General features: G+C 39.1%; 2 protein-coding genes across 2 annotated transcripts; one reads left to right on the forward strand and one right to left on the reverse strand.

The window, feature by feature from the left end:
* The first annotated feature begins 1,301 nt into the window (after positions 1-1,301).
* Positions 1,302-5,276, forward strand: LOC102218615 (G-protein coupled receptor 182). The gene is made up of 2 exons (XM_005801944.2): positions 1,302-1,521; positions 3,748-5,276. The coding sequence occupies exon 2, from the start codon at positions 3,751-3,753 to the stop codon at positions 4,837-4,839; it is 1,089 nt and encodes a 362-aa protein (XP_005802001.1). The 5' UTR covers positions 1,302-1,521; positions 3,748-3,750; the 3' UTR covers positions 4,840-5,276.
* Positions 5,277-7,182: 1,906 nt separating this feature from the next.
* On the reverse strand, positions 7,183-14,913 carry zbtb39 (zinc finger and BTB domain containing 39). The gene is made up of 5 exons (XM_023336036.1): positions 14,815-14,913; positions 12,468-13,051; positions 11,513-11,987; positions 10,598-10,951; positions 7,183-9,741 (listed from the first exon to the last, which is right to left on the reverse strand). The coding sequence occupies exons 2-5, from the start codon at positions 13,016-13,018 to the stop codon at positions 8,860-8,862; spliced, it is 2,262 nt and encodes a 753-aa protein (XP_023191804.1). The 5' UTR covers positions 13,019-13,051; positions 14,815-14,913; the 3' UTR covers positions 7,183-8,859.
* Between the last annotated feature and the right edge of the window lie 380 nt (positions 14,914-15,293).

The raw sequence follows: 15,293 nt of genomic DNA on the forward strand, positions 1-15,293 counted from the left end.
AGACGGCGGACAGTTTAAATCAGCCGGTTCGAGGTTAAAGAACCCTTCAGGCTGCTGAAGCTCTCAGCTTGTCACAGCTTCCTGGCATTGTTCTCTCCTGTCAGGACAGTTGTGCCTCTTTGCCGCAGCTTCCTGCAAGGTCATGAAAAAACACAGTTTTCTTTCTAAAATACCTTCATTCTGCCTGATTTTTTTTGTTTTATCTTTTCAAGGTGAAATTAAAATTACAAAATGTAAACAATTTGGTTGAAAATTAATCAAGTTCCCATAAAATCAGAGCTGACTTAGTTACACTGTTTGGTTTGCATTAGGTTTGAGACTTTGACTCATAAATTTAGATTAGTTATGTCTATTTAGTCACTAGTTTAGCAGCTACACTGGTTTTAAGTTGAAAATATTGCTTATTTTTTCCATATATGATTTTAAATTAAAATATGATTAATAACAGAGCCTGATAATAACTTGATTAAAAATTTTAATCGAGTCCCACCAGTAGTTTCTATCTTTGCCTTTATGGTTTTTCTATTACTTTTACTGTATCCTGCAAAACTACATACACCACTAAAATTATTTCTAATTTTGTAAATTTACAACCACAAACCTTCACCTATTTTGGAGGGACATTATTCAGTCCCCATCATGATGATGCCACTAAATAAAGTCCATTAAAATTACCTTCAGGAGTTACCTGATTGTGTGAATGCTGCAGATATATTTTTAAGATATTTTACCTTGTCTGCTATTTTTATTTGTCCATTGAAATAAAAGGAAAATCTCCAAAATTCTGCACCAACTCTGTGTTCTTTCATTGGCAGATTATTTCACTTATAACATGGGAAAATGTCTTGTTATAAGTGAAATAATCTGCCAATGAAAGAATGCAGAAACAATTACTTTTTAGTTAATCAACATTAAGGAATTATTGACTTAAAACAAGCTCCTATATCATGTTGAAAAGTTACTTGTGAGTTAGTTTTTGTATTATTTTAAGTGTAATATGACATTTCCACTAGAAATTAGACCAAAATTACTTTCAAAGTTTCATTAAAAGCACATCCATGTCGTAGAATGGCTTAGTCAAAGCCCAGAACCTGAGTGACTAGAAGATGTACATCAGCATATACTTTTTTCTCTTTTTATTCACAATTTTTTGTTGCTATGTAACAAGCAAACCTTTTAAAATACATGGTAGGTGAATTATGTAAGAAGTGACAAATTTGGATAAATTCTGCTCTAAGGAGACAAATCAAAGGGGGGGGAAGGCTAAACAGACATTTTATCAGTTTTATTGAGTTTTCCTGGACTTCAGTCCCTCTTCTCATCGCTAACTGAGGATGTCCTGTCAGCATCTGTGAGTTCATGGGAAGTGGGAGGGCAGAGACTCCTGTCTGCTTGATCCCTCAGATTGTCCGAAGCATCAGAGCTGGAAGGCGTTGGCTCCAGGCAGGGAGGAAAAGTAAAACCTGCAGAAGGAAAAAGAAAGAACGAGTTTAAATCCAGAAAACCTGCTTCCACAGAAAGGTAGGATGAAGTTTTATGTTTGGAAATGTTTCAATCGGATAAAAAGGTGTTGCTATGTTCATTAAAATGCTTATAATCTGACCTTAACACTGGATTTTTTATAGGAGTTTGTTTTAAGTCAATAACTCTTTCATATTGATTAAAAAGTAATATTTCCACCAGCAGATTATTTTTTTTCTGTTAAGACATTTTTCCCAATTTTTAACTGAAATAATCTACCAGTGGAACCAGTGCTTTTTCATCAATATTAAGAAATTATTTACTTAAACTCATATTTCTTACTAAAAAGATACTTGTAAGTTAGTTATAACATATTTAAAATGTACTGACTTACAAGTAACATTTCAGCAAAACATAGCAGCGTGTTTTGGGTCAAAAATTATAATTATTTCACTTATAACATGAAAAGAATGTTGTATTATAAGTGAAATAATCTCCCAGTGGGACTTGAACTTTATTTTTCAACAATATTAACTTAAAACGAGCGACTATTTCTTACAGAAAAGTTACGTTGTTTCATTTCAAGTGTACTAAAATATTTGCATGAGAAACTGAACCAAAAATATGTGGTAATATTTTGTTCTTGCAGTGTAAAAGGTCACATTTGTTATCCATTTCCAGGAAATGGATTTTATTTTGGATTTTATGTGATAAAACCAACAGAAAATTATGCAAATCTGAAAAGTGTGGCATGCTCTTGCAGTCGATATCTTGAACAAACACTGTGAAGATCCCATTTTTGCTGCTAGTTTTGTTGGGTGTGGATATCCAGTTTACACATCTAGATATGCTTTCTATTTTTTTTTTAAATATCAAGCTCAATGTGAGAACATTTGTGATCAGCCTTTACTTTGACTAGACCATTCTGCTGTGACCTAAACTAGCTCTGACTGTATGCAATGCCAGGATTACTACTTGTTTCTCTCCATGTTCATCTTTGCTGAAGAAAAGAATCTCAAGAGCATGATGCTGCCACCACCATGTTTTATAGTGTGAATTTAGTTTTTAATAATAGATTTCATCCCTACTTAATTTTTCAATGTCTTCCACATGTTTGCCTTTTACATGCCTGAGCTTTTTAAAACTTTCTTTAAACTACGAATTCGTTCCATGGAGACACATTTTTGGATTTTTGTTTAGATAAACAGTCAGTTTGGGGGTTAACACTCTTTCTATGTTCAGCTGATGGATTGAACAGAATTTTTTGAGATGTTTAAATCTTCAGGAACGTTAAATTACAGACAGATATACTAGAAAAAAAACTACAAAAAGTTGCATTTTAACTGTAAAACTTCTGTAAACTGAAAACTGCTGAAAACATTGAGCTTGCAGGTTTCAACTGCAGTAAACACTGCATTCATTTAGCATCACTTTAAACTGTGCAGTTGTTGAAATGTACAAAATTAGTTGACAGTTTAGAAAAGCAGGAAAGATTGCTGAATGCCACGGGAATGAGGGATTTATTTATTTATTTATGTTGTTACACTACAAAACCACAAAATATAACCAAGTATCTTTGGTCTAGTTTCTGCTGCAAATATCTCAAGGCACTAAAAATTTGACAATTAAAAGTATTTATTCAGCAAAATTTAAGAGCTTGTTTTAAGTTAAATAAAAACACAAAACATGACCAAGTATTTCTGTCTAGTTTTTAGTGCAATCGATTAATTGTGATTAATCGATTATTAAAGTAATTGTCAACTAATTTAGTAATCTATTGTTAGAGAATATATACTCAACAAAAGGCCAATAGCTGATATATATATATATATATATATTTGCATTTAAGAGTTTTAATTTCATCTGGTTCAAATTTACTAAAGCATTGTATGTTTATTTTCTTATTTAAAAAATGTATTTAATCTTTTAGATTAATTTAAAAAGTACCAGTTCCATTGGTTGATTATTTCACTTATAAAATAGAAACCATGTCTTATTAGTGAAATTATCTCCCTATGATAGATAATTTTGAGTTAGTTTTGTCTTTTTTAAAACGTATAAAGGTATTGGCAGTAGAAACTAGATCAAAATACTTGGTGATGTTTTGTGTTTTTACAGTGTGGTTATTATTAAACCTGCTGCAGTTTTCCTAACATTTTGCGCGGCACGCCCGCCGCCCCTCCAGCGTCTGCGGTTGCGTAACATCTGAGACGTTTAATCAGATTAACTCTGATTAAACCAAAACTGAGTCCAGATATGAAGCATTTCTCCTTTGCCTCCCTTCAGACCATGACCTTCGACCACAACCACTCGCTGGACTTCCTGAACGGCACGCCGTGGTTCATCTATGAGTGCACCATCGAGCTGGACGCCAACTACAGGCGCATTGCCCTCTTCCTCATCTACCTGTTCATCTTCATGGTGGGCCTGCTGGAGAACCTGCTGGTTGTCTGGGTCAACTGGCGGCGCCGCCACTCCGCCAGCGGGGTCCTCTTCTGCATCATCAACGTGAGCCTATCGGACCTGATGGTGATCGTCATCCAGCCGTTCTTCATGATGGAGGTGACCCTGGACAAGGTTTGGCTGTGGGGCAGCTTCCTCTGCAAGGTCACCAACCTCATCTATGTGGTCAACTTCTACAGCAGCTCCTTCTTCCTGGCCTTGATGACCTTGGAGCGCTACCTGGCGCTGACCAGACCATCGCTGCCCACCCTGCTTCCCGTCATTGGCCGCCAGCGGTGGCTCATCTGTGGGGGTCTGTGGCTGCTGTCGCTGTTTTTGGCCCTGTTGGAGAACGTCCATGTGGATATCCTAGAGTGGGACGAACCGGGTTGCTACATGCTGCCTGAGCACAACTTCACCGAGTGGTTCGTCTCCGTTGCCTTCCTCTGTACGATCTTCCAGTTCCTCGGCCCGGCGGCCATCATCATCACCTGCAACGTCTTGATCGCCCGGGCGGTCAGGACCGCCCCGGACGTGGAGGGCCGGAGGGACGTCTGGTTGGTCCACGTATATTCGCTGGTGTTTGTCGTCTGCTGGTTGCCCTACCACCTGGTCATGTTGCTGATGATCATTGATGATCTCGACCCCTTCATGTTCAGCTGCAACGTAGTGGAAGTCCTCTACTTCTCCTTCATTGTGGTGCAGGGTCTCTCGCTTTTTCACTGCGTCGCCAATCCGTTCCTCTACAACTTCCTTAGCAAGAGCTTTCGCCGCAACCTGATCAACACCGTCATAAGCTACATCCCCAAGGACCAAATGGCGGATCAGCTGGAAGTGGGGCCGAAGCCCAATACTCCCAATGGGGGCAAAGAAGACCCAGGGAGGCAGAGGAAAATGAGTAACGCGAGCACCAGCCAGTCTGACGTCGGGTCATAAGGAAAAGATCATCAGGAATCAGACATTTTGAGTTATTTCAGCAAAATCTGGACTTTGGCGTATAGCAGAGGTAACTAATGGACACAACTTCCTCTCATATCCCACTTCCTGCTTATTATCCATGCATGAATGTCATCAGTTTTAAGTAGAGCAGGGCAGGAAATATTTGTTTTTCCTGCAAAGCTGCTCAGCTCCCACAGGACCTTGAGCCAATGTCTGTAATCTTTCAACACAAGAGGAAGAATAGTGCCACACCAGGAATGTGTGTAAACAACACATCTGCAGAGTCAGACACCTTGTGAAATTCTAAACTTAAAAACAAAATACAGCTGTTTATTTGCAGATAAAATCATGGCATACATCACCATATGCTTATTTAACATTTCTGATGTGGTAATGATCTGTGTATATGGAATAAAAAACACTTTAAACATTGACTGTCTCTGTTTAAATTGGAAAATCTGTAATCAACATCAATGTACTAGAAAAACTGCAATGGCATTTTAATGTCCATGCCTTAACACTCCAAAATTTGGAACACAGCTTTATAATAATTCACCTTTATTATGAAAAGGCTCCGTTAACTTTATTTTGAAAAGCCACCTAAATTAACATTTAGGTGATATTAAACGTGGTTTTGCAGTAAACAAACGTTTTACTTGGAAGTTAATTGATTAAATTTTAACAGATTTCTTCATTTGCTTTTTTCAAAAATAATACTTTGCATATAAAACTACATTTGAGTTGGTGACGCTTTTACTTTAGAAAGTATTTGAAAACTAAATTAACTAGTTGTTTGCTAGTTTAGCCTCATTTTGAACGTTATTAGCATTTTTTACTTCTTACTTGGAACGTTAGCATTTTACTATGTTTGCTAGTAAATGTTTTAGACATATATTAGAACAAGATAGAACTCATATTAGATAACATTAGCGGGAGTTACGGTAACATTTTATCCAACATTAGCTAACATGCTCTGTTAGCATGTTAGCTATCAGTAGCAAACTTCAACTTTGCTTTCAGAAATTCTATGAAGTTAGATAATTAGTTTTTGCTAATATCCGCCTAACTTAAGTTATGATGCGTAACCATGGCAATAAGGTTATTTTAGTTACGTTTTTTAACCTTGAAGGAGTTTCAAATGAGGCTACAAGGATGCATAGCAGGACCAAAGAACAGAAGGAAGGAAGAAGTTCAAACTGTCTCCTCCATCGATTTTATCCCCTACTTCAGCGTCTCTGCTTGGCTTTAGGACACGTTGCTGTGGAATATTGTCGGTACTGCGCTGATAACATGTTCTACAGCGTTTTTCACACTGTCCACAGAATAACCATACACCACAACTCTTAAAGACGCTTGGAATATACTAGTTTCATTTAGTTTCCCTTTGGGATTAATAAAAGTTGTTTTTTTATTGAATTGAATAGATAGCACTTTCCTTTATTCTAATTGCAATTCTTTTATTTTCAAAAATGCCAAAAAGTTGGCATATAATAGCAGTAGCATGTTAGCTAAACTGAATTGGCTTCTTCCATTTTGCTAACTGAAATTTATGTTATAGTTAGATAAAATACAGCACGTGTACTGAACATTAAATTTTGGATAACTTTAACTATCAAGGCTAAAACTAAAGTCTTAACTTCTGTGTTTCAGTTAAAATGCTAACTTTAGCAGTCTAGTTCATTTATTAACTAAATATCCACTGATAACAGCAAGATGCTATCTTTATGTGAAAGATAGCATAATTTCCTAACACCTGTATGCTAACAGTACAAGCTATATTAACATCCAAGTTCTATACTTAATAGCATTTAGCCAAGAACCAAATATTACCAACAAGTTGTATTGTAATCAGGCTAATTTTAGGTATAAAAAGTAAGAAATTATCCTTTAAAATCAACATTTTTCTTTGGTTTGAAATTTTATTTAGCTGTTATTTTCATCAGACATGAATGTTTACAGAAAAATAAAGAAGATTTGAGGTGTACAATATATATGCCTGAAAGCAAAACTTTGCTCTTTAGTCAGTGTTATTGGAGAGATCAAAGATGCTGAGCAACATGTTAGGAAGCTGTGTTTATTTTCACAAGCCATTCAACTGATCTTTATAACATTAACTTCAATTTCTGGAATGTTAGAAGATAAGAAGGCAGGAAAGAAAAGGGGGGAGAGGAGCATCAGTTCACGGTTGGCACAATAGCAGGAAAGGACCAGGCTCTAAAGAGGTCAAAGGTCAGGATAGACTGACTTTGAGCAGCATTTTTCCACAAGTTCATCAGCAGAAATTTGATGACGGATTGATTTTATGGCACTCTAAACAGCGATAAATCATAGGAAACAATATTCCTAGAGGCATCAATTTTATTCATTTTTAAAACAAAGAGATATGGAAAGGTATAAAGGCATAAAAACAATAAATATCTATAAATATGAGTTACGACAGGCGTTTATCACAGAAACGCGTTGACAGTTACAGGATGAACGGCTTCCTTTCTGCTAAGTCAGAAAAATATATAAGAAATGCACTTTCTGACTTTAACTGAAGTTTAAAAAAATTTAACTTTAGGACACTAACAAAAATAAGAAACCATTAGTTCTGGATGCTACAATGATAAGATATATTAATAATAGTGTAAATATCACTCACTGACAATAAAAACCCAACTTTTAGATAGATTAATTTTGATAAAGACGACAGCGTTCTGTGTTTCAACAGAGATCAAAAGTTTCAGTTTGGACCTGACTGGCCTTCTGTAAGGTCACATGTTCACCAGCGTCGTACAAAGAGTTAAAGGATTTATTCATACACATAAAAACACGTTTAATTCTTCAACAGGCACATGAGAAATTAGATATTCCAGTTTTCACCTCAACCAGAACCTAAAAGTGCAACTTGACTGTTCTTTCTTCCAAAAAACAGAAGTACAAAACCACATACAAACTACGACAATGGATCCTCCAGATAATGCAAAAAGTGTTTGATTATAACTTATGTTTTCTGACAGTTTCCTAATTTTGCTGTGAAAGTGTTTTTATTTTGGGCAAAAAAATTCAAAATGTAATTTTAAACAGTTTGACTAATTAATTGCTGATTATCAGATGTTTGCAAGTTATTGGACGAATGATGCAAACTGTAAAATACACAAATAACAAAAATGCAACAAAAAAAATGCTGCAACTCCTGGAAATGAAGGGAAAAGTGAAAATGCAGCAAAAAATTAATATAAAGTAAAATGCACATTTTCTTCCTTAGAGTTTCTTCTAGACATCCAATTTAAATCATAAAATCTTTACTTGGAATCTGATTTGGTGGTTGACGCCCCCTAGTGGTCTGGAGCATTTCTGTTTTGTGGCGTTTGGTAGTTTCAGTTGTTTTTGTTTCGCCATTTGTGGCATTTTTTCTTCCACTGCAACATTTTCCATTACATTTGTTTTTCTATTGCAGTTCATTTTGTCGTTTGCACCTTCTGGCCATTATAGATGAGTGATGAACAGCTGAACAAATGGATTAACAGACGGTCAAACAGAGACATGGGTGGATAAAAAGGGATAAGTTGATGTACTGATGGACAAGTAAACCAGCAGATGAGCAAACAAATGATTAAACAGACAAACAAATAAATCGATTGACTGGACAAACTGATTGAATAATGGGTGAAAGAATAAAATGCAGAAGCTGACAGGCCATTACAAATAAAAACAGTAAGAAAAAATTTAGTAATTTCCACAAAAAGAAACCAACTGAGAAATCCATTTTTAAAAATTTTTTCTAGTAAATTTTTGACTTCTCAAACTCAAAAATGTTCATGTTTCTCTAGAACATTTCGAGCTCAATTTCAAAAACTTTGACTTTCAAACTAAAAAAGTTCTATTATTTTGCTTTTCAAGATGAGATTAATATAAAAATTTCAGATTTTTTTCCATCACATTTTTGACTTTTCAAACTCAGAAATCTCCATGTTTTAGCAGATAATTTCTGAGATTAATTTGAAATCTTTTGTTCTTAGTGTTGTCAGTGTATCAGGCGTCGCCGGCGGGCAGCAGCGGCTCCTTGGAGTGGTCGTTGTACATGAAGGTCTGCTCGATGTTGAAGTCGGCCGGCAGGTGGCCTTTGTGTAGCTCCATGTGCGACGACACCAGCTTGAGGGTGGAGAAGTAGAGTCCGCAGACGGTGCAGCGGTACATCAGGGCGCCGGCGTGCGTCTTCAGGTGGCAGATTATGGTGGATCGGCCCCTGAAGAACCGCAGGCACACCTTGCACTGGTATGGCTTCTCTCCGGTGTGGATCCGCAGGTGGTAGGTGAACTCCCCTGAGTGGGCGAAGCATTTGCCGCAGTAGCGACAGCGGTACCACTTCCCGCGGACGCCCCCGTCCATGGCAGTACTGTCCTGCCCCGCCGCGGGCGGGAAGCCTAGCTTCTCCGGCACGCTGAAGCCGATTGCCATCCCCAAACCCAGGTTGATCTTCGAGAGGCCGCCGACGTCGCGTGGAGACGAGGAAGAGGAAGATGGAGGACAGTCCAGGGAGTGGTCGGCTTTCCGCTTGCCGAGGCAGCCGCCGCCGTCGTTCAGGGACTCTGAGGTGTGCATTGCGAGGTGGAGCTGGAAGGCAGAGGAGGAGACGAACGTCTGTGGGCACAGGAAGCAATGCATCTCCTCCGCTTTGTGCGCCAGACGCTGCTTCTCCTTAGCGGCCGCCTCGTCGGCATGAGCTGCCATGTGTCTGTCCAGCAGGGGGCGCTCTACGAAGCAGCAGGCACAGTGAGGGCAGGTGAAGACGGGCAGGGAGAGGTGGGCGAGGGCGTGCCACAGCAGGGAGCAGAGAGAGAGCTGAGGCAGGTGGCAGACCCCACAGGTCAGGGTCTGCAGACACACATGGCTCAGCAGGTGGTCTCTGAGCGTCTGGGGAGGAACAGAAGCACAAAAATAACCATAAAGCCTTGAAGGTGACCCACTATGGTTCCTTGAACAGGATAAGATAGGTCTATGAGCGGCATAAAGCATGTTTATTACATTTTTTCTGCACAAATCATTCTTATAGAGATTTTAGTCGGAATGAGCTGTTTTAGGCGTCTTGTCATTTTAAATCCAAATTCTTCTGGCCACGCCCTCAACTCAATGTTTAAAATGGCTGCAAATTGAAGAGCAGAAGTGGAGCCTCCTGCACAACCAACAAGAATGCAGCAAGTGGTTTCAGGATGGCAAGTCAACAACAAAACACTTGTCTTTTCCAGCAGCCATTGTATAACAGATGCAGCGATTAAACCAGCTGACCAAATGTGCTCCTGTTGCTAGGTAACGGGGGAAACTGCTAATTCGTGACGTTACAATCGGGATCTTTTTGAATTGAATGATTTTCCAGACTCCAAAAAACATCTGGCTGTAGAGGCAGGACAAACCCAAATGGAAGTACAAAAACATGCAAAATGAGAATTTAGCAAAACACGTAAAAATGTAATTTAAATTTTTGTTTAATTAAAAATTTAAATAAACATGAATTAATTTTTTTGGGATAAATTCAATTTTAAAAATCTTATTTTGATTGTGTCTTTTTTACTTATTCTTATGGGTAAAAAAATCCTTTTAATAAATAGTCTGCTTGTATCCAGATGTTGGGGGGGAAGAAAACAACAAGGTATACTTCTATGAACATTTTTCTCAATTATTTACCACTTTATTTTAATTTATCACAAAAAACTCCAACAAAACCCATTAAATTTTGTCTTAATATATTCATATGTCTATCTTTAACATTTACCTGGAAGTCCTTGCTGAGGGTTTTGGTGCACACCGCACACTTCAGCTCTGAGCCCTGTCCGCTGCTCATCAGCGCCCCCTGCGGGATGCTGTAGGTAGCGGCCGTCTGGTGGTGGTGGCGCAGCAGTTTGCTCTGGCTGCAGAACTCCTGCCGACACATTTCGCAGGAGAAGAGCTGAACGCTGACGTGGGCGAGGGAGTGGGCCACGGCGGCGGCCCGGTCCGGGAACGAGGCGCCGCACAGCCGGCAGAGGCCCAGCTCCGTCAGGTGAGCCTCGGCGTGTCGCTTCACCACGACCGGGTCTGCAGGGAGCGGCGCAGAACAGGCTTTACACGACAGCTGATTTCTGCTCACCTGCAGGAGAAAAACACACCAAAAAAAATGCATACAAAATCAAGCAGTTGCTTCTGCTCCGTTGACCTTTAACCCTCAAAGGAAACTTTAAATTGACTTTAGGTTCCAGAATTTCGACGGCGGATTAGGGTCATTGTAGAGAGAATTTTTTTTTTTGTAAATTTACGCCAAAAAGACCCTTGAAATTTGTAGATTAATTTCTGAAGTTTTATAGAATTTTTTTTTCCTGACTTTCAAAAGTTGAAATTTTTCGACTTTTTAACTGACAAAATTTACAAAAGTCGAATTCAAACTCTCCAAAAGTATTTTTTTGCTTTTAAACTTCCTTATTTAGTTTTATTTTTCAAACTTAGAAATTTCAGTTATTTCTAGACAACTTCTGAAATTTATATCAGACATTTTTCTAGCAATTATTTATCTTTTCAAACTCAGAAATCTCAAAAAAAATCTAGAAAATGTCAGATTAATCTCAAAACTTTCTTGTTTTTTTAAATCTCTTTTTGAATCCTATTAATCATAAGTGTGATGCTAATCTGCCGCTAAGCAACAAACCGTGTTTACCAGGCCGCTCCTGCTCCCTTCGTCTCTTGCGCCGTTCTCCACACACACCAGATCATCTTCCTCATCTTCCTCCTCCATGTAGGTCTCATCGTCGCTCAGCTCGATTATTTCTCCAGCCAGCTGTCGCCACTCCTCTTCCTCCATCTCACCTTTACTCTCCCTCACTTCAACCTCCTCAAACATCAGCACACAGTCTCCCTGTTTGCTCGTCACCGGCGCCCCCTGCAGGCCGGCTGGAGGCTCTCCAGAGGAGGAGGTCGGCGCTTCGGGTCCGAGCTGAGCGGAGGAGTCCGGGAGGGAGCAGAGGTCAGAGGGCGCAGGGTTGCATCGCGTCACGCAGTCGTCGCAGCTCTGCTCGGTTTTCAGCTTCAGCGCCGGGCGGCTCGGCATCTGTCCGTAACCGATGTGGGACTGGAAGTCTTCGGCCTTCAGGTCCAGAGTCAGACCTGCTTCCTGGGTTTCTAACCTGCCGGTTCTTGGTTGGAATAGAGCAGAGAGGGGCAGTAACTAGTTACATTTACTTGAGTAATTTTATTATAAAGTATTTGTACTCTCTTACACGAGTAACATTTCTGGATTTTCTTCCCACTGAATGAAAACCAAACATGTTTTAACCAAAAATTCACCAGACACAGAAACGCACCTGCAGTTTCTGTTAAAGTTTCAGTTTTATTTTGAAAGAAACTGATTTAGAAAAAAGATATTTTGCCTGATTTGATTTTTTTGTTACTTAAATGAATTATTGTAATTTTCATTGTTAAAATACCAGAATTTCCACTTAACTTTATATTTTGATCTGTCTGATGACGTAATTTTTAAATATTACATTATTGATGGTTTGATCAGTTACTCAGTACTTCTGTCGACTTTTTACCAAATATTTTTTACTCGAGTAATTTCTTGGATGGATATTTTTTACTTTTACTCAAATACAATTTTTGTGTTCTCTACCTACCTCTGGAAAAGAGGTGAAGGAGCTGCAGCGGGTGTCGGCGCCGCAGACTGACCGACAGATGAGGAGAGGGAAGAGCAGGACGCTGCGGAGGAGCACAACGATGGATCAGAGGTCGCACCGCCGCCGATCAACCCCGAGTCCAGCGGCAGCTCTCCGTCTCGACCCGCTTTAGCAGAAACCTGCAAGTCCGGAAAGGTGGCGTGGCACGCCCGCACCAGCTCTCCGACGCCGAGCCTCTCCGCCAGCTCGTACAGCACGCCGACGTCGATGAGGTCGATCAGGATCTCCCCAGTATAGACGAACGTCAGAACCTTCTCGAAGTTGGCCGGCGAGACAAACTCCAGCGAAAACGCTGGCGACATCGTGGTCGGCGCCCGGCTGAACAGGTTTTGAAAGTACGTGCCGGCGCAGGCCAGCACCGCGCGGTGCGCCGCAAACGTTCGGCTGCCGACCTGCAGGAACACGTCGCAGTACTGACGTGTCAGCCGGCAGCGGTTGAGCTCCGCCAGCAGGGTGGCGGCGTGGCCGGGACCCTTCAGCTGGATTCGCATCCCTGCTGCCGCCGCTGACCTCCTACTGACCTCCTGGAGAGAAAAACGCACAGAGGTTAGCTCATCACTGCAGCAATTCTTCCCTAAAAGCTGATTTATTATGCAGGGTTAATTAATCAATTATGAACATAATCGTCTGCTAATTTAGTAAATGATTAATTGTTAACTGCAGAATATAAGGTGAAAAATTACCAATTACTGAAAGAACAACACACTCAATGCAGTAATTAAGCCAAAACTGTATAAAAATAAAAACATTTTACATTTAAGATCAATAAAAGCATGTTTGTAGATTTATTCTATCCAGAACTCCTCAAATATCATTTTAGCTTCAACTGGTTCAAATTCTATAGAAAAATAAATAAATTTTAAAAAATCTCATGGAATATACTTTATTGAGAAGTTGAGCAGAAAGTGCTGAAAGTTTCACGTTAAACATATTTCTTTTGCTGAAGATGCATTCTTTGCTCGAAATGTTCAAGCGTTCACCAAAAGAACGCCGTCATTGCATATTAGACAATAAAACGTTTATTTTATCGTTTAAAAAAATGAAATACTTTTGCATCATTTACGCATTCCTAATATTTTATAAAAAAGACTTAAATGCGCAAATTTTTATCCAATTGATCGATTTATTCCCAACCTCTAACAGTAAAACACTTCTGTACATATCAATGGAAAGTTGAGTGGAGAGAAAAACTGACGTGGAAAAATATGCAAGGATAATTAACTGCTATTTGACCTGATTGTAAAGCAAAACACATTCTAGAATTTGTGGGAGATTCATCAGAAGAAAAAAAAACGTATTTTAAGCACTTAAATGTGGCACTACTGAAAAGTATTTCTGTTTACTATATGGTATGTCTATTCAGTACTATGTAACCTTCCTCACTTGTCACAGCACCAGTGTCACCTTCTTCACTAGTATGACACAGGATAAATCACTCTTCACAATGTGACTTCTAATTGAATGCAAGTGGCCCCACAGCTCCACCAGCATTCCTCAGAATCCTGGTGGGGGAAGCCGGGAGAGCGCCTGAAGGACCCGCTGCATGCAGTTTCTCATCACGCCACTAGGTGGTTCTAAACATATGCATCGATTAAAAATCTCACCACAAATACATATTACTACTGTTATTATTAATTATTGATTATTATTATTATTTTGGGCAAAATTCAATCATCCTATCCATATACACACATTTGTCTCTCTGTTACACTTAGTCAAGGCTCTTTTTGCATGAATTACTGCACTTAAAATAGTCTGGATTAGAAACAGGGGCTTCAGATTACTTCATTAGTGGCTCTTCAGCTCGACTTTCTCTTGACATGATCAAACCTCAGATTCTCAGTGAGGTTTAGGTCCGTCCAGTTGGCTGATTTATTTATAATAAATCAGCCCAGTATCGGTTCTTTCAGCGCGCTGATGCCAAGTTCTGCTCGGAAATGAAACCAGAACCTCCATAAAGCTTTTCAGGAGAGATATTGCTCCAAAATTAAATACAGTGGACCAAAAACAGCTACAGAAACAAGCCTTACCTATACAACATAACCAGTAATTAATACTTAAATTAAATCTATACAATATATGAGCTTCACTTTTAAAGATAAACTGATATAAATCAATTTTTATAGAACTCGATCTGCAGTTTTGGATAAAACTAACGGAGCTCAGACACATCCAGACATCTCCGCTCACAAACACCTCAAACCCGCCGCTTAAACTCGGTTTACGTCAATAAAACATCATTATCATTGTTATTGTCATTATTATTATTATCATTATTAAGACTCACCCATTAGAAACAGCGTCTAAGCTGAGAAAAGGCTCCTGTTTTCCTTTGTTTTCAAACAGACTCAGGTGGCTCTCCACGTTAATTATAGCACAGTTTTGACGAGCAGTCGCACATTTATGACGTATGACGCTACGGCTGGACCGGAGAAGTCGCCCTCTACCGTCTGGAAGTGGTGCTGCAGACAAAAAAGCAACCGAAAGAAAGAAAGAAAGAAAGAAAGAAAGAAAGAAAGAAAGAAAGAAAGAAAGAAAGAAAGAAAGAAAGAAAGAAAGAAAGAAAGAAAGAAAGAAAGAGGCTTCAGAGAAACAGCGAAGGAATTTATTTCAGTCTATGGCCTGTTTCACAACAAACCTCAGAGAAAAATATCTGTTTATCTTTAGACACAAACTCTTTTATAGATCTCTAGACATCACATATACCGAATTTGACACTCCACAACATATATCTCTAAATTTCAAAACAGATTTTTTTTTTCACAC

This window comes from Xiphophorus maculatus, chromosome 1 (assembly GCF_002775205.1).
Source record: "Xiphophorus maculatus strain JP 163 A chromosome 1, X_maculatus-5.0-male, whole genome shotgun sequence".
Taxonomy (NCBI): domain Eukaryota; kingdom Metazoa; phylum Chordata; class Actinopteri; order Cyprinodontiformes; family Poeciliidae; genus Xiphophorus; species Xiphophorus maculatus.